The sequence below is a fragment of the Orycteropus afer genome, unplaced genomic scaffold (assembly GCF_000298275.1).
Source record: "Orycteropus afer afer isolate SDZICR_OR568_19922 unplaced genomic scaffold, OryAfe1.0 scaffold00004, whole genome shotgun sequence".
NCBI classification, from domain to species: domain Eukaryota; kingdom Metazoa; phylum Chordata; class Mammalia; order Tubulidentata; family Orycteropodidae; genus Orycteropus; species Orycteropus afer.
In genome coordinates, this window is record NW_006921591.1 from 19,719,046 (window position 1) to 19,746,056 (window position 27,011).

General features: G+C 43.6%; 1 protein-coding gene across 1 annotated transcript in view; it reads right to left on the reverse strand.

Annotated features, from left to right (window-relative positions):
• Nucleotides 1–15,214: 15,214 nt before the first annotated feature.
• TFCP2L1 (transcription factor CP2 like 1) overlaps nucleotides 15,215–27,011 on the reverse strand; it is a 104,287-nt gene continuing 92,490 nt past the window's right edge. Inside the window, exons 12-15 of the mRNA XM_007937874.1 lie at nucleotides 26,004–26,107; nucleotides 23,116–23,258; nucleotides 16,617–16,668; nucleotides 15,215–15,261 (exon numbers count right to left, since the gene is read on the reverse strand). Of these exons, the coding sequence (XP_007936065.1) occupies nucleotides 15,215–15,261; nucleotides 16,617–16,668; nucleotides 23,116–23,258; nucleotides 26,004–26,107 (346 nt within the window). The remainder of the gene's footprint in view (nucleotides 15,262–16,616; nucleotides 16,669–23,115; nucleotides 23,259–26,003; nucleotides 26,108–27,011) is intronic.

Here is a 27,011-nt window from a genome sequence, read left to right on the forward strand (position 1 = left end):
CTTGATCATATGCTACCTTCTGATTCACAGGTGTAGGGCTTAGGATTTACAACATGTAATTTTTGGGGGGAGGGGTTCCACAATTCATTACATAAAAGTGACTCAACTAAAGATTTCCAGAGCTGAGTTTGGATTCATGCTCCACTTCTGTCTAGCTGAGTGCTTTGTTGCAAGATACTAATTTTCTCTAAGACTCGGTTTTCTAATCTGTAAAATGGTGATAAAAATATTCACTTTGCAGGATGGTTTTAAAAATTATAGATGTTTGGGTAAAGTGCAGGTGCCTGGTAACATCATTTCTTACAAGCTATTCATATTCCCAACTAGATCAGCAATTACCTTAAGAGAGGGACACTTTTTCTCCTTTGTGTTTGGAAGCATGATACAAAAAAAAAAAAACTCAAACCCATTACCATGAAGTTGATTCCAACTCATGGCAACCCCATTGTTACTTAGTAGAACAGTGTTCCACAGAGTTTTCTTGGCTGTAATCTCTTTAGAAGCAGATTGTCAGGTTTTTCTTATGCTGTGTCTCTGGGAGAGTTTGAATTGCCAACTTTTAGGTTAGTAGTTGAGAGCAAACCATTTGTGCCACCCAAGGACGTTGAAATCAATGAAATACCCACCTCAGCACCTGATACACAGGAGAATCTCTGCAAACAAGCTTTCTTCTCACATTCTACCCATTTCCTGGGCTTAAAGTAAATGCGAGGAAAAGACTTGCCTAGTTCTATCGCAGCAGAAACCTCCCCTTTGCCCTCTGAATTCCAGCCCCTCTGAGTTTAGGGTTGGGCATTAACATGTTGAGAACACTTTGTGTTCTGAAAGTGTGGCTATTTCACACTGATCTGAGCACCAATGTTAGAAAGAAAGGCAGAGAAAAGTGCCCAGACAAGGATGGTGCCCCAGGAATTTGGGTGGCAAGGGACTTTTCAGGACCCCTTTCTTCCCCACCAGGCTGCCCGTCCCCACAGAAGCACCTCCTGATTGGGAATGCCAAGTCATCTGGGAATAGATGTGCCCCTGGCCCTGGCCCATCTCCAACCTCTGAGCTTGTCCTCAGGCTGGTCAAGATGCCACTTTAAGTTACAGTGTTAAGAATCATGAGCAGAATCATGGCATCTTACATATGCACTTGTGCTACAAAATTAGCCATATACATTACAGAATCAACAGTAGACAGGGTTGGAGTAACTTCTCAGAGACAGCCAAACATCTTGTGAGAGAGCATCACCAGGCTTGGGGGCTTGGAATCATAGTCTCAGGGGATATCATGTTCAATTGGCACATGTAGTTCATAAAAATTTTGTTATACAACCAAATTTGATGAGTAGCAACCGGGGTCTTAAAAGTTTTCGCACAGCTATCTAAAATACAACTATTGGTCTACTCTCATCTGGAGCAAAGAAGAGTGAAGAAAATCAAAGTCATTTGGGAACAACTAGTCCAAAGATAAAATGGACCACGAGGACCTCAGCCTGAACAACCCAAGACCAGAAGAACTAGATGGTGTCTGGCTACTAATGCCAACTGCTCAGAAAGGGATCAAATCTGGAGATCTTGGTTAGAGTGGGAGGAAAAATGTGGAACAAAACTCAAAAACACAAAAATGACCAGAATTACTTGTCAGAGAGAGATGGGTAGAACCCCCAAGACCCAGGGTTATCCTTCAGGCCTAGAAATGGACTCACATGGATTGGTTCTCAGCCCAACAGTAGAAAGGCCTACATACAAAACATCTACCCCAGGTTGATGCACCCACCTACTCTAGGGAGATGCATCCTTTGGATCAATCAGCCATGAGACACCAGAGGGGTAGCACTCACAAAGAGGGAAAGCAAGAAGACAAGATTGCATGGATGAGAAGGGCACAGGGAGGGGGTGTCACAGAGGGGAGAGGGGAAGAGAGTTTTTTACAGTTGGGGATGGTAATTGGGGTTATAAAATCAGATGTGCATGAACTGTTGAATGTAAAACAAATTTGCTATGTAAATTTGTACCCACAGCACCATAAAATTAAAAAAAAAAAAAAAAAAAAACCTGCCCATTGATGAGAAGGCAGAAAATAAAAATAAATTAAAAACATCATATAATAAATTTTAAAATACAGCCTAAACCAAACCCACTGTCATCAATTTAATCTTGACTCATAGTGATCTCATAGGACAGAGTTGTTGTTGTTGTTATGCCCGTGAAGTCAGACCTGCCTTATAGCAACCCCTCCTTGGGTTTCCAAGGCAATATCACTACGGAAGTAGATTGCCTCATCTTCCTTCCAAGGAGTGACTGATGGGTTTGAGCCACCAGCTTTCTGGTTAGCAGTCAAGTGCCTTAGGCACTATGCTATCAGAGCTCCCATAGGACAGAGTAGAGCTACCCCATAGGATTTCCAAGGCTGTAAATCTTTATGCAAGCAGACTGCCAGCTCTTTCTCTCACAAAGCAGCTGCTGGGTCCGAACCATCTACTTTCAGTCAACAGCCAAGTGCAAGGCTCCTTTTAAAATACAGAGGATATTAGTAAAATAAAATGAGATGAAATATAACACTCATTTACATGTGCCTGCTCAAGTTGTATTACCAACTCTGCTTATAATTTAATTCATGGATGAAGTTTTTTCACTAATGCAGAGATAAAGAATTTACACCCTGTTCCCTACATGTCCTTCTGGTCCAGTGTCACCGCTGGATTCTGATGAGGATGGACTGGAGAGGGCAGGCTTGGGTCACGTTTCTTAAACTGGAAATGGGCAGGATAAGCCCAGACTACAAACTCTAAGCTCCTGTGGCAGTATTTTCTTCCCAAACCACCAGCAAACCATTCCCTCTCCTGCTAAGTAGGTCACTACCCATAAAGGAAGGTATGGAGTGGAAGGGCAGGAGCCCAGGATCTGCAGCCAGAAATCACTCATCCAGTAAGTCAGTCCACACACAGGCTGACCTTCTTACTACAAGTGATTGACAAGTGATCCTTTTTTTTTTTATAGACACTGATTTAGTTTATTCAATATGTGATTTGCAAATCAAGCAACGCTTCTGACTAGAGAGTCAAGAATGTTCCAAAGATTTTTCACAGATTTTTAAAATATTCCATCTTATCACTAATGAATTATACATTGCCTTGGGGAAGGAAAAAAAAAAAGCTGGAATAGAACTGATAACACAATTTGTGGTTATGCAGGATTCCATACAGCATTGTGTTGAAGAACAATTAAAGTCATTACTGATGAACCCTAAAACAGAGCTGCTAGTCTTTGGAAGTTTCTATTTGTCAAAACTAATTAAAAACCCACTGCCATAGTAGATTCTGACTCACAGTGACTCTAGAGGACAAAGTAGAACTGCATCCAGAGGGTTTACAAGGCTGCAAATCTTCAAGGAAGCAGACTGCCTCACCTTCTCCCTTTCTCCTTGGGAGTATTTACACTCCCAACCTTTAGTTAGCAGCCCAACACTCCAACCACAGCATGGCCAGAGTTCCTTGTCAAAACTGAGTGCTCACAGATAATTCTTTTAAAAAAGCATAATATCCACGGCAAAACTTCTTTACAAATTAAGCTAAACTAACAACAACATTGTTTGTGTTAAGGAGCTCTGGTGGTGTAATGGTTAAGGCATTTGGCTGCCAACCAAAAGGTTGGTGGCTAGAACACACCAGACACTCCAAGGAAAAAAGATGAGGCAGTCTGCCTCTGCAAAGATTTACAGCCAACAAGTGATCTTTGCAGGTCAAGAATCATAGCCCCTAGCTCACAGGTATTGCAAAGATGGGTCAAAGGTGGTCAACAATTGCCATGTGCTCAGGACTGTGCCTAGATTTTGTTGATACTTCTCTGAAGCAGAGTCTCCACAGCCTTAATATTCTTGTCACCTCTCAATAAACACACCACAACAGAGGGAAGCTGGGGGTTTGGCACCCTCCAAGCCAGACTTCTCATATCAACTGCCAAAATCACATAGGTGTACCTGCCCCCTAGGAGCTGCTCATGATATTCCACTACCAGTATCCACCACCTCAATCCCTCCAGCTTTTCCCTGCACCCTTAATTCTGGGAAGCAGCCCTCTCTTTGCTCTCCTGGGTCTCATACCACTGCCTGTGCCAGCAGCAGCTGTCCTTGTAGCCACTCCACCAAGGAATCACTCATTCCTGCACATTCCTATTATCTCTGAAGGTGCTGGCAGCCCCTGGCATGTTAAGGGACTGTGTGTGAGGAAGCCTTGGCCTAGGGAGATGAGTGCCTGGTTCCTTCAAGACCTGGGTAGGTCACAAGTCACCAAGGAACCTAGGCATGCTGCTTCCTCTCTATTGGTCTTGGTCTCCCCAGCAGCAATGACAACAATCATCGAGGTTAGATGAGTTCTGGGTTCTTCCAACCTTACTCCACAGAATCACAGGGGTCCTCACAGCCCCCTCTCCTAGGTCTGCAGGGCCTTGGCCCCACCCCACATGGGCCTCTCAGAGCAGTTCTGGGTTTTGAACACGCTGTCAAACAATTTCCTTTCATGAAGGTTGGGGGGGCAAGTTTACATGTTCCTGGCCTGTAGGTTTTCAAGCTTCCCTGCAGCAAGGACTCTCTAGGATTGTGTTGTTCTGGCTGTGATTCGTCTGTGCAATGTCACAGTGTGTCACGTGGGGAGCATCCTCTAGCCAGACTCCATCTCCTTTTGTGCCAGAGACTCTCAGAACTGAAAACAAACCCAGGAACCACCAGTCTTCCTGACAGGGGCCCTCTGTGTGCTACCTGCCCCACTGGCCACCTGCCAGGCCCAGCCTCTGTTTTGTACACAAAGACACATGATGGGGCACTGGAACTTGCAGGCCAGTTTTGTCTTCCCAACAACAATGCACCTTTTTTTCTTAAAGGCACCTGTGCACCCATTTGGGTTCAGGAAAATGGATGAGGCAATAAGAAGGGTCTGGAAGAGGTGGGTGGCTACCATGGTCCCTTTCTTAAACCTGCATCCATTTCCCCACCCTGCTGCTATCCCACACAGCCCAGTGCCTGATGCACCGATGGCTCAGATGACTATTGGCTTAAAAAAATGATTGCATGAGGAGCAACAACTCAGAAATGGAGGGTGAAAATGGTTACACAGCTTGAAGAATGTAATCAATGCCCCTAAATAGTACATGTAGAAACTGCTGACATCAGACAGGTGTATATTTCACTGTGTATATACTCAACAACAAAATAAAATTATGTATTAAATCATACATTAAAAAAATGAATATGAATATTAATGCAGGGTCCTACAGATCAGGCCACTTTTGATACCCCTTCTCCCTTTTTTTCCCCAAATTCCATCTCAAGAAGCAGAATCAAGAATCGAGTAGTGGTTTCATGCACAGACTCAAGCCAGACCACCTGATTTTAAATCCTATATTGAGTAAGTTACATAACCTCTGTTGGCTTCAGTTTCAAGGAGCTCTGGTGGTACAGTGGTTAGGCATCCAGCTGCTAACCAAAAGGTTGGTGGTTTGAATTCACTAGCTGCATTGCCGTGGAGTCAGATCCAACTCATTGCTACCCCTCCTTGGGTTCCCAAGGTGGTATCATTACAGAAGTAGATTGCCCAACCTTCCTTCCAAGGAGTGGCTGGAGGGTTTGAACCACCAGCCTTCTGGTTAGCAGTCACATGCCTTAGGCACTACACCACCAGATCTCCTTCCATAAAAACATACAACCTTGGAAACCTTATGGGGCAGTTTTCTACTCTGTCCTAAAGTGTCTCTGTGAGTCAGAATTGACTTTACAGCAGTATGTTTGGTTTTGTTTGGGCTTTAGTTTCTCTTTCCTGAAATAGGAATGATGGGGATAACACCTGAATGGGGTTGTCTCGAGCATTGATATCTAGAATATTCAGAACAGAGCTGGTCCAGAGGTGACCTCACAAATATTGGTGATTTTTTTTGCCATGCATTCTGGTGGGTCTTACTAATTTTTTTTTTTTTTCCTTAAATGCCATTGTGGCAGAGAATGCTAGGCTTGTAGTTAAAATGATTTCCCCCTCCCAGTAAGCAGTTGGGTGGGGCCATGTGACTGTGGTTTGCCCAGTGTTAGGTGAGCTGAAGTGATGACCTGGTCTCCAAAACCGTTCCTCCCATCCTCCAGGTTTTGTTCTTTCACCAGGAGCAAAATGTTAAGTGGAGGACTCTGAGGCCCTAGAAAGTGGCAGAACTACTAGATGAAAGTACTGGATCCCTGAATGACCAGATGGAGTAGACAGCCCTGAATGCACATTGGCCTGAGATATGAGGAAAAGTAAGCCATTATTGTATTAAAGGCACTCACTTTGTGATATTTTCTTATAGCAGCCCTAGGAGACTAATACTGTCTTATCAAAAAGTCCCTACCCACCCACTGTCCCCTACTATCATAGTCCTGTTTTCTATATTCTAAACTGACAAGCTCATCTGAAGTCCTGGGAAGGCACACAAGTTTTATTCCCTGTCCAGTACAGGCTTGCTTTCATTAGGGCCTCTGGGCCTCACACCCTCACTGTCAGTCATCTTACTGTCACCATTTCTCATCCAGTAAACCTCCTAGATATAAAGGCTTCTCCCTGGTGGGCCTGAGTGAGACTCCAGAGCAGCAGTGACCAAGCTAATCAGACCCTGTCCTCAAAGGGCTCTGCCCAGTGGGAGAAACAGACAGCCAAACTGCCAGCTACAGCCCAGGCACAGTAGCCTCTAGAAGCTTGGAGGATGGACACAGGAAGAACAGGGAAAACTGAACTCCATGATGTTGCTGGTGCTGGGTCCACCCCTGCTGCTGAATACATATGTGGAAGGGTAAAAATGTTCTTCTCCATCCACATTTCTCCTCCCTGGACACATATATCTGGTCCAGCTTCTTTTGGAAAGAAGAAAGGGAAGGAGGGAGGGAGCAAAGGAGGGAATAAAGGAGGAAGACAAGTAAGTTGGCTGGTCTTCTTCTGTCCACCTTTCCCCTCTCTGGACACATGTTGGGGCCAGTACCTTTCCCCACTCTTCAGCCTGTAGGGTTATCAGATATTCCAATTCCAATAGCTGCTCCTGCTGATAAGCCCTCTCCAGATAACCCCTTTCCCTTGTAATTGAGTTTAAATATTGATCCACCCAATCAAGGCAAGTTAATGTTCAACAGTCAAGCCTCCCCGCCCTATTCCCTGGGATGAAGGAACAGGGACTGAGGGAGGGGAAAGTGAGCAGGAAGGGGGGCCTTGGGAAGAGCAGCCATTTCCAGGGATTTGGGCTGGGGGCTGAGTCCTGGCTCTGCCCCTCAGCCTGCAGACCCTTTAGCCTGCAGACTTAGGTATCTGTCTGAGCATGGAAGCCCCAGCAGTTCCTTCTAGTGAGAGGACTGGTAAGGACAGAAGGACCACAGAACTGTGGGAAATATTCATGGCTCTGACCATGGAAGGTCACAGAGGGAAAGCCATTTCAGCTAGAATAATCTGCCTGATCCCTCCCTTCACAGGCTCTGATGCACCTCTTAATGTCCACTGACTGCAAGGATTCTCCAGAGCCATGCAGGATGATTTCCCTCTGCCCGATGTGGTTGCTGAGTCAGAATTCACTTGATGGCAGTGGGTTTAGTTTTTTGTTTGTTTGTTCTTGCAGAAGCTGGCTGACAGCTGATTCCCTCAAGCCTCTTAGGGGTTTGGTCTTTGCGAGTCAGCCTCCAGGGCCTATTCTCAAGGACATACTTTGGAACCTTCAGAAAAGAGGGCAGATTCCACTCTGTGGGGGCTTGGCTGGGGAGCCAAGGATTTTCCCTGTTCACCCCCACAGGCCCTTCCTTGGGGACTGCCAGCCACTTATCTGGGAACTGCTGCAGCCCAGGGTTTCCCCTTGACTCGGGAGAAGTGCCATGCTTGGCTGCCAATCCTCGGCCCAAAGCACACAGTGGGGTGAAGGGCTAGTGGCCTCCAGGAGGCACCTAGGAGGTCCCTCTGCCCCCGCAAGGGGCTCTATCAACAGTTTTCACAATTCTAATTAGCTTCCCCTGAAAGTAAGGATGGAAAAGTCCTACAGCTTTGACCAGCTCCAAATGTTCTGGGTGACCTTTGTGTTGACTGGCCCTAACATTCTCCAATCCCCTTTCCACACCCCAACCTTAATGCATCCTAGTTCCCAACTCAGAGTCTCTGCCCGTGCTGTTCCTGGTTCACACTCATTGTGTGTCAGCCTGTGCTCAACCACTTCATAGACAAGGCCTCAGTCCACCCTCACAGATTTGCAAGGCAGGCAGCATTCCATCTTACAGATGAGGTTCAGTAGCTTGCTCAAAATCATGCAGATCTGAGATTCCAATCCAAGGCCTTAAGCCCCTCTCATCAGCACCTTCCCCTCTACTCATCTCATGGGAAAATACAGGCAGGTTGGAAGAAGAAGGAGCACTTAACCAGTGTGAAGTGGTAAGGCAGGACATAATCCATGGTTGGGGGGGCATAGACAGGAGAGATGGGGTAACAGTGTGCACAGATATAGAGGAGCTGCAGCTCTGATTTTTTTTTTTTTTTTGCAAGCACACAAATTTTAATGGAACTAAACATTGCAGGTTGGTGAGTTTGGAGAAGGAGAGGTCTGGGGAGGGGGTTTGAGACTAGGGGAAGGGCTGGTCTAGGAGGACCAGTGGGTGGCTCACTTGCAAAGGCCTGCAACCCTGACCCCAGTAGGAGGTGATAAGGGACCCAGGTAGCAGCAGTGCAAACACGTGGCACATGCATGCAGCACAGCCCATCCACTCAGTCAGTTTCAAAGACCTAGACCCAAAGCACAAGGGCTTCTTACAAATGAGTTTTATTTCCCCTCTGACTCAAGCACAGATGCACAGACAAGTTTTTCATCTGCATACCAGTACATATAGTTACAAGTGCAAAATATGCTTTATTGCAGGTATAAAAATATGGCAGTATGACAACTTCAGTCTGGAAGCCCATCTCCCCCCAGGCCCATGTCACACCCACTTCCCTCCCCCCAGGGCCACACCACCTTAATAGATGCTCCCACCACCTTCTGAAAAAGAATCACCCAGTCAGAAGACAGGCAGTGAAGTTACATTTTAGGGAAGAAATCACTTTAAATATACAAACATTAGAGAACACAGCAACCAAGATTTCACACAGCAAGGGAGTCAGGGGTAAGGCACAAAACAATCCCCTTCTCTTCAATCTTTAACAAGCCTGAAACTTTTCCCCTCCAGATCCACCCACCCAGTGATGGAAGCAAGCACCAAGAGGAGCCAGACCTGAGTCTGCATCATGTGACCACTGCACAACTGAAATGGGAGTGTGGCTATATAGGACCCAGAATTGATGCCCAGATTCTCATCTGGGCTCAGCCCTAAGTGCCTTGATGCCTCATCTGGAAAACTGGGCCCAGGGTGCCTCTTCACAGAGCTAGGTGAGGATATGTAGGAAAAAGAAGGAGGGGAGAGGCCATCAGCACCAGCCACAATGGCTACCTACAACAGTCACTAGCTGACTAAACATGAAGGGAGGCAGTGGCCCACCAGAGGCCACCCCACCTGGAAGTGGGACCACAGCCTTCACTGTGTGAGGCTGGGATTCAGATTCTCCCTAGTTTCTTCCAAGGCTCCCCAGCTTGCAAAGGCAAAAACCAGATAACTGGGCACATGAAACCCTTTTAATCATAAAGCCAGTCAGCAAGGTCAGCACATGCAGCTCCCTTCCCAGGAGGTTTGATTCTACCCAGAAGTGCCTCAGACGCAGAGTCTTGTCATCTACTTGTAAAAAGTCAGCCATTGAGAACACTGTGGAGCACGGTTCCACTGACATACATACCGTGGCTGTGAGTCAGAATAGACTTCATGGCACCTGATTCTTTTTCGGGTATCTTTATCCAAACTAGATTCATCAACAGAGCATTCCCCACAAGTATTAGCTAAGATAAAAAGGGTATCATCTGTCTCCTGAGGGAGTTTGTCTCCCCTAAATGCAGCAGAGTTTCTTGTTCAAATAACAAGAGTAATCATACCTCGCTAAGCTGGGGCTCTTTAGAGTGTGCTCATATCAAGTACAAGTGAGAAAGGGTGCATGTGCATAAGAAACAAACATATACTCACACACAGGCACCTATGAACACAGCCACAAACCCGACTGATGCCACAGGCAATCCCAGGCTGCTGGAGAGTGCAAGAGGTTACCCTGCATCGGCCCACCAAGCAGTTGGTTGGTTGTGAGATGGTTTTGGTTCCCAGAGACATGACCAAGATTATGACTCATGTCACTATGCCTCGCAATGGCCCTATGTATAACCAGGATGAACACACATCTCCTTTAAGCTTCCTATTGTAGGACTGTGATGATGGAAGCATCAGGAAAGCTGGGCTGCCTCCAGTCACCATGAGACTGCCAAGGACTTCCAGCTATTATTTTTAAGGGAAGGAGGCCAAGACCCATAGAGACAAAGTGACCTATGCTGAGTGGGTTTGGGAGCCCAGGATCTCTGATTCTTGTCCTTTCCTCCTCCTCCTGCACCTCTGTCGGTGCCAAGATTTATTTTTTCGTCTCCCTACCACACTCATCCTCTGCTCTTCCACCTTTGAGTGCCCAACGGCTTTCTCCTTCTGCTCCACTAACAACAGCAAAAGAAGCTTTTTCATTTTTCATCAGCTTGTTAATGATTTTCAGACCATAAATAACTCAGGCCAGCCCCCGCAGCAACACTGGACTTGGAAACTTGTGACATGCTGCTTGGCCAGCTCCAATATGTCCCGTGTAAAGCCCTCTCTAGGTTAATGGCTCTTCTTAAGGGGCCTGGGCTGCCTGGGCAACCTCTGACTTTCACTTAGGACCCCAATGTAAGTCTGAACTTCCCACCCCAACCCCCAAATGTGGTGGGCAAATCTTATTGTTCCCCCACTCAAAAATCTTTGTCTCTTTATTGTAAAGGTACAATCTGGTAAATAGGAAAAGATTTAGCAACAATCTGGTAAATAGGAAAAAATTTATCACAACCTTTCAAACAAACACTTATGGTCTAATAATGAAACACTCAGCATTAGTCTGAGTACGTGTATGTAATCTTTCCTCTGAAGTTCACTTTAATATGATACTGCCAAGGAGAAGCCACCACCCAGAATCTGGGGGTGGTGAGACAACCCTGAGGATGGTAGGAGAGGTAGGGAGACTACCTAGCAGGTCTAGACTTCTGGACTCAGAGCTCACAGGAATGATAGAGGACAGAAGGGAAAAGGCTATGGCTTGTCTGTACTTTAGTGAAAGGAAAAATAAAACCTTTACTTTTAGCTTGCCTGACACCTAGGAGAAGATAAGCTGATAAGATATTGGGGTACCAAATTATTACACATAGGCTTTTTTTTTTTTTTTTATAGATAGTGGGTTTGTTTGTCTTTGTTTTTTGGTAACAACTTTATACAGGAGACCTCAGAGATACTGCAAATTCGATTCCAGACCACAGCAAGACAGTGAATATCACAATAAAGAGAGTTACACACTTTTTTTTTGGCTCCCAGTGGGTATAAAAGTTATGTTTACACTATATAGTAGTCTATTAAGTGGGTAACCGCATTATGAAAACGTTTAACATATTGTGAGAATTACCAAAATGTGACACAGAGACCCATAGTGAGTACTATATGTAGGCTTTTTTTAGTACTTATTTTTTTTTCTACTTTTTTTAACTTGATCAAGAAGCATATTTACATGGAAGGGCTCATGCTGCAAGACTTAACTACAGTCATTAAGAAAGGGCAAGAAGAGCAGACTCCAGTGGGTGGCATCAGAGAATGGAAGATGTCACTAAAAGAAAGTTAAGATGTCAGACTTTTATTAGACAGCTTCCAAATAAAGAAATAAAAAATATTAGCCCACCACATTTCTTTGAATTAAAAAAACAAAAGGCTATCATTTGGCCTGGATAGTGCTATCATTTGGGTATAGTGACTATAGAGTCCTTCTCAAAGGGCTGGAAGCAAAAAGATCAAGGTTCTAGTCCAGATGCTGCCAGTGATGAATTAGGTAGCCTTGAACACATTAGTCCATTTCTCTATAACTCAGCATCTTCATCGTTCACAAAAGGAAATGTCAGGTCCTACTTTCCCTAGGATAGGTATGAACAGCTGAACCAGTGCATCAAGAAAGACTGCAGAACAACACTGCTCAGACAGGTAAAGGGAGGAGATGTTGTTGTTGTTATGTGCCGTCGAGTCAAACCCAACTCATAGCGACCCCTCCTTGGGTTTCCGAGGCAGTACCACTACGGAAGTAGGATTGCCAAACCTTCCTTCCGAAGGGAGGAGATAGCAAGAAATAAAACAAAGCCAGTTATAAGAATGCTGGACTCAAGCATTGACTAAGTAAGAAAAAAGTGAGTTCCCCATAACAATGCTGTGTCCCAGAAAAAAATGTCTCAGTGAGAATCAGGGGACTTTAACAAGTGTGCCAAGTCCATTCATCGGAAAAAGAATTGTCTTTTCAAAAAACAGTGCTGAGACAACTGAATTTCCACATGCAAAAGAATGAAATTGGACCCCTACCTCATGCTATATACAAAAATAAACTCAAAAGAGGTCAAAGACTTAAATGTAGGAGATAAAACTATTAAAAGAAAACATAAAGGCAAATCTTGATCTTGAATTAGGCAATAGTTTTTTAGATATGATACCAAAAGTACAAGCAACAAAAGAAAAAATAGATATATTGAACAATGTCAAAATTAAAAACTTTCATGCTCCAAAGGACATCATCAAGAAAGTGAAAAGGCAACCTATGGGAGAAAATTTTTGTAAATTATATATCTGATAAAAGATTTGTTTATAAAATATATAGCTCATACAACTGAAAAAGACAAATAATCCAGTTACAAATGGACAAAAGATCAGAATAGACATTTCTCTAAAGAAGATGACCAGTTAGCACATGAAAAGATGCCCAATATTATTAACCATCAGAGAAATGCAAGTCAAAACAACTTCACATTTACTAAGATAATCAAAAAGACACAAAGTAAGTATTGGTGAGGATGTGGAGAAACTGGAAGCCTCATACCCTGCTGGTGGGAACGCAAAATGACGCAGGCACTTTGGAAACTGGCAGTTCCTTAAAAACTTAAACACAGGGTTATTTTATGATCCAGCATTCCACTCCTAGGTATATCCTCCAGAAGAATGAATGCATATGTCCACACAAAAACTTATACAAAAATATTCATAGCAGCATTATTCATGACAACCAAAAATAGAAACAACTCAAATGCCCATCAACAGATGAATGGGTGAACAAAATGTGCTGTATCCATACAATAGAATATTATTTATCAATAAAAAGGAATGAAATATTGATATATGTTACAAATGAATGAACCTTGAAAACATACTAAGTGAAAGAAGTAATCACAAAAGGCCACATATAATATAAACCCATTTACATGAAATGTCCAAAATAAGCAAATCCAGAGAGACAGAAAGCAGATTTGTGGTTGTTTACGACTAGGGGAGTTGTGGTAGGGGGAAATGGAGGGGAGGCGACTGGTACAGGGTAGAAGGTTTCTTTCTGGGGTGGGGGGGAGTGATAGAAATATTCTAAAATTGTGGTGAAGATCTTACAACTCTGAATTTATTAATATATTAAAATCATAGAAGTATATACTTCAAATGGGTAAACTGTATTGTATGTGATTTATATTTCAAATGTGTTATCCCTTCCCCATGAAAAAGAAAAGGAATCAGGGGCCTACTACTCTCCCTCTGTAGTAGTACCACACTTGTTGTCTCAATACAATTATCAATAGATCCTCCTTTCACTTTCAGAAGTGTACTGGCTTGTATGATAAATTTCTGAATACCCTGTCATGTCACTGTTTGACATTATCCTATCACTGTGATGTCAGACAGGTGTGCTTTGCCCCTCTGTAATATGAAGTCTACTCGGTTCTGATCACCTTTGAGCCTAGGAATATATCCCCCCAAATTTCCACTTCAGAAGCTGTAAAAAACTGATCAGGTTCACCATCCTTTGGAAGATGAACCTAAATTACAAAAAAGCCAAAGACCTGGGCCAGTCTAGATTACTGGATCCCAGGAACCATAGGTAAGACAAAGACTAATTTCTGAATCTACCATATTTACTGATGTTTGAATTGCCTTGCAACTATGCCATTAAGAAAGGTGATCTAACCACTTCGATGCAGGCAAAATACCATAAACATACCTCCTACAAATGACAAATGATAAAAATTTAAATGGGGGAGGAGAGAAAAGGGAAATACAATGTCCCTAGGAAACTTGGCAAATTAAGCAGTGGTAAACCAACTCTTCCTCAAATGAGATTTTGTAAGCCCATCTAAGATGCCTTGGTATTAAGAAGGTTAAGGTAATCTGATGATACAATGGAATGCTTATTTCCTATTCCTCAATTGGGGGGTGGGCAGGAAAAAATATATAAATACACACACACCAGGGTAGGTCAAGAGAAACCATTTTGTTCTCATCTTTTTTCTATTTAGGAGAATGTGCCTAAAAATGACCCCTTCTCTCCCTGACATCTATGTGGCTGATCTACATGTACATTGTGGTAGATCACACCAATGCAGGGATATGAGCCCATTTTTGGTTTTTATAGTAGAAAATCCTTAAAACAAGGTAAAGGTGAAAGAAGCAGAAGGCACAGAAATAACCCCATTCCCAACAATCCATCCAAGAAAAGGAAAGATGGATGCTCATTAGGGTTACTAAGAAGGGAAACAAACAGGATGATAGGAGAATTGTGGCAGACCATCCACTACTGTCCAGTTAGCAGGCCTGGTCATGGAGCCAGTTACCAGAGAGGAAGCTGCAAGTATGGGGGTGAACCAGAGCTTTTTCCAGAGGCAGAAGAGGATCAGAAGGAAGTAATACAAGTGGCACCCAGACACCAATGACTCAGTCTTCATCTAAGAGGACAAGGGGTCTCAGAGAGCATGCCCTCAGTATTTGCCTCTTTGGAACATCAGAGTTGGGAAAAAGAACCAGGAACAGTGCAAAAGCTGAAGGCCAGGAAGAAGGGAAAGAGGAGCCTTCAGCTTTCTGTAGTCCAGAAACTGTGTGACCATGGGCTTCTGCTGATCGATGATCTGTAGCTGTCAGGGTCTGTGCAAGGTCCTCCTTGCCTCTGCTAGCCAGGCAAGCCACCTTTGACAGTGGTGTGATTTCTACATCCAGGGGGTCTTAGGGCTAGACGTTGGAGACAGACGCACATCCTGATTCTGCTCAGAGTCCACATTTCAGGATGATGTGGTAGCCGTCATTGCTCTCAGCTGGAAGAGAGAAACACTGGGCATTTGTCAGGAAGACAGGAGCAGTGTTGGGCATTTGGGAGTCATGGAAGACATGAGACTAGGGTACCAGCAGACATCCTACTATGAATATTAGAAGATACTACTAAAATAAGAGTGTAGACAGCAAAACATGCTGATAAAAGCTGAGATTTCAATCTGTGACTTAGCATCTGCCTCTTAGTTTCTTTTTTTACAATGGGCCCTTCCACCATAGCCTTATGGACCCACGGCCACAGAGAGTTTGGACAATCTGTGGTTCTTCGGGAAGTTACAGCCTCCAACCCTGAGGGCACTCATTGTCTAGACCCATAGAGCAAGAAGACAAATGGCCTCATTCACAGTTCAGGGTCTAAGAGCCAGAAAAAAAAAAAATCAGTTGCCATTGAGTCTACTCCAAGTGGGACCCCATGTGTGTCAGAGTAGAACCGTGTTCTGTAGGATTTTCAAGGACTGATTTTTCTAAAGCAGATCGCCAAGCCTTTCTTCCAAAGCACCTCTGAGTTGACTAGAACCCCCAAACTTTCAGTGTGTGTGAGTGACTGAATCATTTGTACCTCTCGGGGGCTCCTATGACCCAGTAAGAGGGCTGTAATTCTGACAAACCCCATGCGCCCACTCTCCCAGGCCTAGGGAATGCCTTTCCTTTCTCAACCTTTCCTGAATGAATATGTTTCTGCTATACTAGTTCTTCCTTTAGGAGTGCACAAACATGCTGAAACTCCTCTCACACACCTTCTGCAGCTAAGCCCTGGTCCCTTCCCTTGTGTCCTCATTCATTCTAACTCTAGTCTCAGATGTTGTATCTACCTTCAGTCTCCCAGGAGACTTTCATTTTCAAAAAACTCAAGTTTATGGTACTTCTACTCAGCATTAAGGAGCTCTGGTAGCATAGTGCTAACCAGAAGGCTGGCAGTTCAAACCCACCAGCCACTCCTTGGAAGGAAGTTTGGGCAATCTACTTCCATAGTAACACCACCTTGGAAAACCAAGGAGGGGTCACTATGAGTCAAATCGACTTGATGGCAGTGAGTATTCCCTGAGACTCAGCACTAAGTGAGTTCACAGAGAATGCACTCCTTGGTCCAGGACTTCCCTTTTGGGCAAGACTTTGGGGACAATTTCATGAACTTCTAACATAGGACTGGGTTTCACAGGAAGTTTGTGTTTCCTTTTCCTCAGGGGATGTTCCCAGGTAAACTTTCTCTCAAGTGGCCACGAGGTAGGCCTTCCTCCCCTATCCAACTGTGCCCTCCTTCTTTAACTCCAAGGCACACAGTCCACAGACTTCAACTAAAGGAGAAAGAAAGATAACAGGAGGTGGCAGTGGTCTTTACCTTTTAATGTGCTGAGGATAAAACAAGATTCATCTTGGAAATTCTGCACCATCTAAAGGACAAGAGAGAAAGAACATGTGCTCTCAACAATGGGTCCATAACAAGAAAAGGCACTTGCTGAGTATGACACAGCCACCAGAAGTGATACTGTCCCAATGCTCACAAAAATTAGGAACATGCTCATACTGTTTCATTCACTGAGAAAAGGATGGTACAAATAAATGCACAACAGGATTGTCACTTAAAGTTGCAACAAAAAATGAAATATAAGGGAAAGAAAGACACCTGGAAGGGAATCAAGATGGTAACATTTAACATGGCTAGGGATGTTGGTCCTCCTCCCAGTTCTGAGTCGACTCCAACTTATGGTGACCACATGTGTGTCAGAATAGAACAGTGCTGCACAGGGTTTTCAAAGGCTGATTTCTTAGAAGTACATCACCAAGTCTTTCTTTCAAAGCACCTCTGGATGGTACAAAGTTAATACGCTCGCCTACTAACCAAAAGTTCAAGTTCACCCAGGGGTGCCTTGGAAGAAAATCTGATGGTCTTTGAGAAATGAGCCATTGAAAACCCTGTGGAGCACAGTTCTACTCTTACACACTTGGGGTTGCCTTGAGTCAGAATGGAATCAATAGCAACTGGGTTTTTTTCTGTTTTCTTTTCTTTTCTTTTTTTTAATGGGTGGTGAATGTTGTTTATTTCTGTTTTTGCTTCTACTAATCATACTTCGCTTTTCAATTCCTATAATGAACATTACACGAATAAGTATGTGAACAATACCAAGATAAAATCCTAAAGTGCTTTTTAAAAAAATAAGACACCTTGGTAGTAAATAGGATCAGAGTCCCAGAAGACAGAATGTAAACAGAGTGCCATTCTCTGTATTTGCAAATACAGCAGGAATCTCAGGGTTACTCAGGAGCCAATTATTTGAATATCTAATTTTAATTAATCACCCAGTGGCCTTGGACAAGCTAACCTTTTTTTCTTTCTCCATGGCCCTATCTGTAAAATGGGGCTGTTTCTATTATAAAAATATAACTGGCAAATTTTTTTCAGCCAACACCAACTTTGTTGAGGCTGCAGAGTAATGGTGGTGAAAGGGTAAATTTATGAGTTAAGATGACAGTGAAACAGGAAATGGTTAATACAAAATTCAAGCCACACCCTGGGGATGGAGGGATGTAATGTGAAATAGTCCACAAATCAGCCTCTAAAGGAACAGATAGCATGCTATTTCTTAACCTGATGCACGTGTTGTTGATGTTATTGTTGTTCTTGTTAGGTACAATCAGTCAGTTCCAACTCATAATGTCCCTGTATACAACAGAATGAAACACTGTTTGGTCCTGCACCATCCTCACAATCATTGCTGTTTGAGCCCATTGTTGCAGCCACTGTGTCAATCTGTCTAATGAGGGTCTTCCTCTTTTTCACTGACCCTCCACTTTCCAAACATGATGTCCTTCTCCAGAGACTGGTCCCTCCTGATAACATGTACAAAGTATATGAGACAAAGCTTTGCCATCCTCTCTTCTAAGAAACATTCTGACTACACTTCTTCTAAGACGAATTTGTTCATTCTTCTGGAAATTCATAGTATACTCAATATTCTTCATCAACACCATAATTCAAAGGCATCAATTCCTCTTCAGTCTTCCTTATTCATTGTCCAGATTTGACATGCATTTGCGGCAACTGAAAATACAATGGCTTGGACCAGGTGCATCTTAGACCTTAAAGTAACATCTTTGCTTTTTAACACTATAAGGAAGTCTTTTATAGCAAATTTGCCAAATACAATATGTCCTTTGATTTTTTGACTCCTGCTTCCATGGGCACTGACTGCAGCTCCAAGTAAAGTGAATTACTTGACAACTTCATTATTTTCTCTGTTTATCATGTTGTCACATCAGTTCAGTTGTGAGGATTTTTGTTTTCGTTTTGCTGATACTGAAGGCTATAGTCTGATCATCAGTAATCAAGTCCTCTTCATTGTTAGCAAGCAAGGTGGTGTCATCTGCATATTGCAGGTTGTTATTGAGTCTTCCTCTGATCCTGATGCCACCTTCCTAGATAATTTGCTCAGCATACAGATTAAGGACATATGGTAAAAAGGATACAACCTGACACACATCTTTCCTGATTTTAAACTACAGTATCCCCTTGCTATGTTCAGTCAACTGCTTCTTGGTCGATGTATATCGAGATTCCACATGAGCACAATTAAGTGCTCTGGAACTCCTATCTATAATTTATAATCCACACGGTTGAATGCCTTTGCTGTCAATGAAATTCAGGTAAACATCTTTCTGATATTCTATAATTTCAGCCAAGATCCATCTGATATCACCATTGATATCCCTCATTCCCTATCCTCTTCTGAATCTGGCTTGACTTTTTGGCAGTTCCCTGTTGATATACCACTGCCAACTGTTTTTGAATTATCTTCAGCAAATATTACTTATCTGTGATATTAATGATATTGCTCAATTAATTTCCACAAAAATTATCAAGATCAAGAAGGAGTCAAATGAACAGAACAAGGGGATACTTTGTGGTTTCAAATCAGAAAAGGTGTGCATCAGGATTATATACTTACTCACCATACTTACTCAATCTGTGCACTGAGCAAATAATCCAAGAAGACTGTATTCTGTTGGATCTTTCTTTGGAATGGCACAAACATGGATCTCTTCCAGTCAGTTAGCCAGATAGCTATCTTCCAAAATTCTTGGCACAGGCAAGTAATGCTTCCAAGTGTTGCATCTGTTTGTTGAAACACCTCAACTGGTATTCCATAAATTCTTGAAGCCTTGTTTTTCACCAGTGCCTTCAGTGCAGCTTGGACTTCTTCCTTCAGTATAATTGGTTCTTGATCATATGCTACTTCCTGAAATGGCTGGATGCTAACCAATTATTTTTGGTACAGTGGTTTTGTGTATTCCTTCCATTTTCTTTCCATGCTTCCTGCCCACAGATTCTTGCAATGCTGCAACTCAAGACTTGAATTTTTTCATCAGTTCTTTCAGTTTGAGAAATGCCAAGTATGTTTTTCCTTTTTGGTTTCCTAATTCCAGTTCTCTGCATATTTCATTATAATACTTTACAGTGTCTTTTTAAGCCACCCTTTAAAATCTTCTGTACAGCTCTCCTATTTCATCATTTTTTCCATTCACTTTAGCTAGTCTACATTCAAGAGCAAGTTTCAGAGTCTCTTCTGACATCCATTTGGGCCTTTTCTTTCTTTGCTGTCTTCTTCATGACCTTTTGTTTTCTTCATAATGTCCTTGATGTCATCCCATAACTCATCTTGTCATTAGTATTCAATGTGTCAAATCTATTCTTAAGACAGTCTCTCAATTCAGGTGGGATATACTCAAGGCCATACTTTGGCTCTTGTGGACTTAATTTTCTTCAGCTTCAACTTGAACTTCCGTATGAACAGTTGATTGCCTATTGAGTCGGCCCCTGGCCTTCTTCTGACTGATGATACTGAGCTTCTCCATCATCTTTTTCCAGCGATGTAGTTGATTTGATTTCTATGTAACCCACCTGGTGAGATCCACATGCATAGTGCACTTTATATTGCTGAAAAAAGTATTTGCAGTGAATATGTCATTAATCTTGCAAAATTCTATCATGCAATCTCTGGCACTATTTTATCATCAAGGTCATCTTATCCAACTACTGATGCTTCTTCTTTGCTTCCAACTTTCATATTCCAATCTCCAGGGATTATCAATGCATCTTGATTGCATGTTTGATCAATTCCAGACTGCAGATGGTAGTAAATATCTTAAATTTCTTCATCTTTGGCATTAGTGGTTGGTGCACAAATGTAAATAACTGTCATATTAACTGTTTCCTTGTAGATGTATGGATATGACCCTATCACTAACAGTGTTGTACTTCAGAAGAGATCTTGAAATGTTCTTTTGGATGATGAATGCAATGTCACTCCTCTGAATGAATGTAATTCCCCACACAGATATTTTAATTCTTCTTTAGACTGCACAAGTACACTCATATACTCTTTTACACATGATTTCTATATGTTGCAATATAAATTTAAAGAATATTTAAAATATACATACATACACACAACACACTCACAAATCGAAGGATAGCAAGACCTCTTTGCAAATTGAAAAAATTCAATATAATTCTATTGCTTGCTCTGCCTAAAATATTTTGAACGACCCACCCCATATGGACCCCTGCCCTCCCTGCAGAGCCTAATGATGCATGTAGTACATTTATTCTATACTTCTGACTTGCTCCCTCCAGGACTCCTGGCTGCCTAGCCATTTGGGCATGCAAAGCTCTAAGTAGAGCTTGCTCAGGCTTAATCAGTAACTCCTTTGTTTAATTAAGTGCCCTTGCACCCCAGGAGCTGGCTCTGCAGCTGACCAGTCTACCTCCAGTATGTCTGGTAGTTAAGAACCAAGTTTCCAATTGATTTGGGGTTAGGAAGCAAGGAGACTTCAGAGAATAGGAATCACCTACTTAAGCTGAGGTGGTATTTGAGTTCTGTTCTCTGCTTCACTTGCTTAACTGCCTACTCTTCAGAGAATAGGGCAAGCTGTGAAGGAAGTTCCTCAGGGACTTTTGAAAATGCAAGGGCTTTACATCCACCAGCCATTCCTCAGAAGGAAGACTGGGCAATCTACTTCAGTAGTGATACTCACTGCCATCAAGTCAGATCCGACTCACAGCTACCCCTCCTTGGGTTTCCGAGGCAGTATCACTAAAGAAGTAGATTGCCCAACCTTCCCTCCGAGGAGTGGCTGTCGGTAGCGATACTGCCTCAGAAACCGAAGGAGCAGTCGCTATAACTTGGATCTGACTCTCTGGCAGTGGGTTTGGTTTTTTGGTTTGGTGCCTGACATAAGAAGCTCTGGTGGCATAGTGCATAAGACATTTGGCTGCTAACCAGAAGGTCAGCAGTTCTTAACCTGCCAGCTGCTCTATGGAAGGAAGATAGAGCAAACTACTTCCATAAAGATTTACAGCCTCAGAAACCCAGTGAGAGTTGCTGTGAGTCAGAATTGATTCAATGGCAGTGAGTTTGGTTTGGTTTGTTGGTGCCTGACTGTTTTTTCATTTATCCTTACTACAACCCTACCATTATGAGGAAACTGAGGCTCAAAAAGGTTTAAAAAAATTTCCTAAGGTTGTTCAGCTACTAGGAGGTAATACAAGGTGGGAAAACCAATCCAATTCCAAAGTCCACATTTTCTTTATTTTTCTCAGCCACCATTCTTATACCAGATCGTCTCTATAATCCTCTTGGTAGTTGCTATCAAGTTGCTTCCAATTCACAACAACTCCATGCATAACAGGATTGAACATTTGTGACCCATAGAGTTTTCATTGGCTGATTTTCAGAAGTAGATCATTAGGCCTTTCTTTCTGGTCTTAGTCTGGAAGACCCACAGAAGCCTGTTCAGCATTATAGCAACACGCAAGCCTCCACTGAATACAGATGCTGGCTGTGCAAAAAGTACACTGTTGAGAATGGGTCTTTCACAGGGAAATCGAGAATTCTACCACTGAACCACCAATATCCTCCTATAATCTTCTACACAGTGGCTTTCAGAGTTCATGGACTTGCTGTAGGTTTTAAAGCTCTATTTCTGGAGAAGATGGATATCCTGTTGGCTCTAGCTCTGCAGCTAGACTGCCTGGGTTCCCACCACAACCTAACCTCATACCAACTATATAGCAATAAGAACTGATAGCACCCAGCTCACACGGAGGCTCTCTGGGTTAAATGAGTCAGGTAAGAGTGCACTTTAGAACAGTAGCCAGGGCAGCCAGCTCTTAATGCACTTATTTCTATTATTATTAGGAGGAAGGGTGCCAAAGTCAAACAAACATAAAAACCTCTCTCTAAACACGTAAGGGATGTCTAAACTTGCCACAAACCTATTTAACAGTCACCTCCTTAGCCATGAATGGGGTCAGCCCACCCAGAGGCACAATTCCAATAGGCTCTCCTCAATTCCTATGTCCTCTCAGAGGCTGCTTTGCCCTACACAGGTTTGCAGTATGAGGGACATTCCAGGAACACTGTGGTGCCTTCACCTCTCCTGCTAGCCACTTCTTCTACATCACTCAATACCCACTGCACCTCCTCTCTCCCTGAAGGCCTGCATGGGGGCTGCTGCCCACCCTGAGTGTGTGGTTCCCTCCTTCTATAGCTGGATTCTAAGCTCCTGAGGGCAGAGATAGTTTGTGCTCCTGGTTCTTCATAGCACCAGGTGGGGTAAAGAACAGGTGCTTACCAACTATTCAGAGAATAGACTTCTCCCTCACAGCCCTCCACACAGCCACTGCAATCAAGAGCAGAGGGCATGCAGATGAAACCTGTTGCTATCTTTGTAAAGGCATCCCACCCCTCACTGGGTATATCTCTGATCCAAGTTTCTGGACTCCGCTCCAAGCCAAAAGCCCCCCGTCAGTCAAGAAGGGGTGGAATGACAGTCCTCACCTCATTGTTCACCACCACGTGGATACCTGTGGGTCCCTGACGGTAGACTCGGTGGATGTGCTGAGGGGAGATGCTGTACAGATTGGCAATCTTCTCGATCAACTCCAAGGTGGTCAGCTCTTCCAAAAAGATGGCATGGTACACTGCAGAAGGAAGAAAAGGTCCTTTCTAAAGACTAAATCCCTGGGTTTTAAATGGCCATTGAAATTAACATAAGCTTGCTTACCCCCCACCTGAGAAATCAATAACTTACTTGTAAGGATGTCATGCCCCAACTGATTGGGTGAAAACTGGCTGCACTGGGTACCTAGAAGTCACACAGCTGAGGGTGCTGGTGCCAGGCCCTGGTGCAGCTGCCCACAGTGAAAAGACACTGAGTTGTGGTTCTTCCTGTCTTCTTCAGTTTCTCTTGGGGCCCTTATGTAAAATGGAGGGGTTCCTGGACCTACTCCACATCGAATGACACCCATTTGAGGGTGGGTGCTGGAAGAAGTGCTGGCAGAAATCTGTGTTTGTAACAAGCTTCCAGTGATTCTGGGATGCAGCCAGATTACAGCCCACTGCAGGGAGGGAGAAGGAAATCCCATGCCCCAAGATCTTTTCCATTGTTGAAAGGGATTAGTGGTGCCTTCAGGTGGCAGAGAATGAAACTGAAAGGTGACTTTCTACTAGACAGTGAAGAAAAAATCAGCAGCTCTCCCCCTGGCCCCTTCCCCACCACACAAACAGTACTCAGGTGGCTCAGGCCCTTTGATCACAAAGGGAACAGGGGGATACACCAAGAGTATGTGTGCTGCCAACAAGCCAGAAGGTAACATGACTTTCTTATACAAAACCCAAACCAGCAGGGTATGATCAAGCTCCCCAGGTGGCCTGGGGTGGGTAACACAATTTTAAGGGAGCCCCAAATTTCCAAAAGTAAAATACAACTGGATTAAATTAGAGGTTGTCCAATTTCTCCCTTAACTAAGGAAGCCTTGGTTCAAAATATCTCAACAGAGATCCAATATTAAAAAAAACAAAGAGAAGAGTGGCTCCTTCAAAGTGGATGGAATAAAGGACCTGGGGTTAACCATACAACAGATTCAGTTTTCCAGGATTTCAAATATATTCAAAGAATATGGTTACTACATAGTGTTTCTTCTAATACTAACACCAGGTGAGAATCCCAGGACTCTTTTAGAAGACTCCTTTTATAACGTAATTCTAATTGTACTTCCTTTTCTCTTTTCTAACTTTTCAGAGCAACTTCTACTTTTTCTGATTTTATTCTAAAACAAATTGATTATTTGCAAAAAGAATCAGAAGGATGATAGGCTGGCACTGGTGTAGCTTTTCATCATTGGCCTTTTCTGTCCCCAGCTGAACTTGGCCACTCAGAGGTGCTTAGAGCACTCTGAAAACATCAGAGGCTCAAGAGCAGACAAACGTGAGTTCAGATCCTCTCTTCCCTCCACTGGAAGACCTTGGGCAATCTCTACAACTCCTGGAGCTTTAGGGTATACAATGGGGACAGCACTCACACAGAGATGTTGCAAGGTTAAACCACGCAGTGGGCATTGAAAACTGCATGGAGCAGAAGCAAACACCGGGCTGCTCTTTGTACATAGGTGGGAGCCCACAAGGCTCAGACTTCCCTTCACAGGCTACTAGTCAAAGAGAGGATGTGAACATTCACTAGAGATGGACAGCAGTCAGGTGGAGGCTATAAAGCCAGGTGCTAAGGTCTGAATATTTGGATCTTGGCTCTGCTACTTACAACACTGTGGTCTTGGGCTAGTCAACCACCCTGTTCATTTTCCTTCACAGTAAAATAAAGATAACAGCAATGTCTATGTCATAGGAGGACTGTGAGAAGCAAATAAGTGCACATATGGAAAATGCTTAGGTAGTAGTGTCTTTGCTCCAGAAGAGGTGGCTATTCTTAATAATCTGAGGGACTCCCTTTCCAGAAAGGCAGGCAGACGGGAAAGTCTCTCTCTTTCTCTCTCTCTCTCTGTGCAGATGATGGTGACACAGTGCTTGACACTCATGTACTGAGACAGGGGCAGCCCATTAGACCAGCAGGACTCATAGGTACTCAGGAACAAAGAGTTTTACATATATCACCTCATTTAAACCACACACCTCTAGAAGGTAAATAGTATTATCTTTATTCTACACAAGTGGAAACTGAAGCAAAGGCCTTGATACCCAGCCAAAGTCGCATGGCTAGTAGGTGGTATGGCCAGCACTGGTATATAGGTATGGTTGACCCCAAAGCTTCTGTCTTATTCTTCATCAAACTGCCTCAACACTGGTAACCCAAGAGTCATGTACTCCACAGGTACTCTGGGATCTTCAGCTGTGACCCTCAAGGCCTGTGTGGCAACCAAAGCAAAGGGGAGATTCATATGGCTGGAGGACAAGCACAGGAGGAATTGCTCAGGTAACACGCACTCAGGAAAAGTTCAGCTCCCAAGAGAGCAGCAGTTGAGCATCACTGGTCCTAGCCCTTTGTAGTTTGATCAACAGGGGAGAAACCTCAACTCCCAGTTCTGATCCATAGCAAAATGGCCTTGGCAGGGTACAACCCTTCTCTGCACCTCAGTTTCCCCAAGTGTAAAATAGGCTAGACCAAATTTTGGGAGAGGCCTCCCATTCTAATATTTCAATTTCATGGTCAAGTTTAATTAAAACCCATTGTACATGAAACCAGAGTGAGGCCAATCAGAAGGAAGATTGAGCAATCGAATTCTGTAGTGATATAGCCTCGGAAACCCAAAGAGGGGTCACTATGAGTCAGATCCGACTCCATGGCAGTGAGTTTGGTTTTCAGTTTACATTTCCTCTGTTACTCTGCCCCCTGCATCCCAGCCCCCTAGTAGAGGGGTTCCCTAATAACTCACCACAGAGGCCACTGTCCCCACCACCATCCCGCTTCTGCTGCAGGGGGACCCGGTTCTGCTCCAGCTCCTGGCAGACATAGATAGTCATCTTTGGTCTCACATTCCTGGCAAGAGAGGAAAGACATTGCAGGTAGGGTAGATCAGGCTCTGTTGTTCCAGAACAGAGGATTTACACAACTTGCCTGGAGATAAGGGACTGGACAGAGATGATCTCCCACCCCTCCACCCTCTACCCCACCCCCAGATCCTGCCACTCCCAAGAAGTTGAATCTCAAAGCAGGATTCTCAGGATGATAATAAGAACACTTATGCAGGCTCACTCTATCAGGCTTTGCTCTCAGGACTCTACATGTATAACTCATTCCATCCTCACGTATGCTGTGAAGGAGTTAGGACCATCCTTACTTTATAGATGAGGAAAATGAGGCTCAAAGGGGTTAAGAGCTTTACCCCAATAGCACAGTCACAAGAGGTAGATACAGGATTCAAGCCCAGGCTCACTCTCTCATTCTAAAACTGCACATGTGACTGTTGAAATTTTAATTAAATAAAATTTAAAATTCACTACCAGGTACATTGTCCTCAATTCAACTGTTCAATAGACACATGTGGCTAGAGGCTATCACACTGGACAGAATGGCCATAGATTACTTCCACCATCACAGTAAGTGGTCTTGGTCTATATTGGTAACTACTACATGATGCTGAGTTATATAAGCCCATGGCTTCCCTCAGGGCAGAAACAGCTTTGAGACAAGCATCCGGAGAACCTGGGGAAATTATTAAGGGACCAAGATCCAAAGCAGATGGGGAAGGTTCCAGTCAATTTGAAAGGAAAGAGACCTTGAGACAGGATCTGCTGCAGCCTGCTGGTGTCTTGTATCACTGTCTCACTGTCCTGCAATGGCCCTGGTGCCCCTCACCACACCTGCTCCACCTGCATTTGCCCCTACACTGCAGGGAAGAGCCAGCCTAAGCAGCATTTGTTCCACCAACCAGCCCACCTTG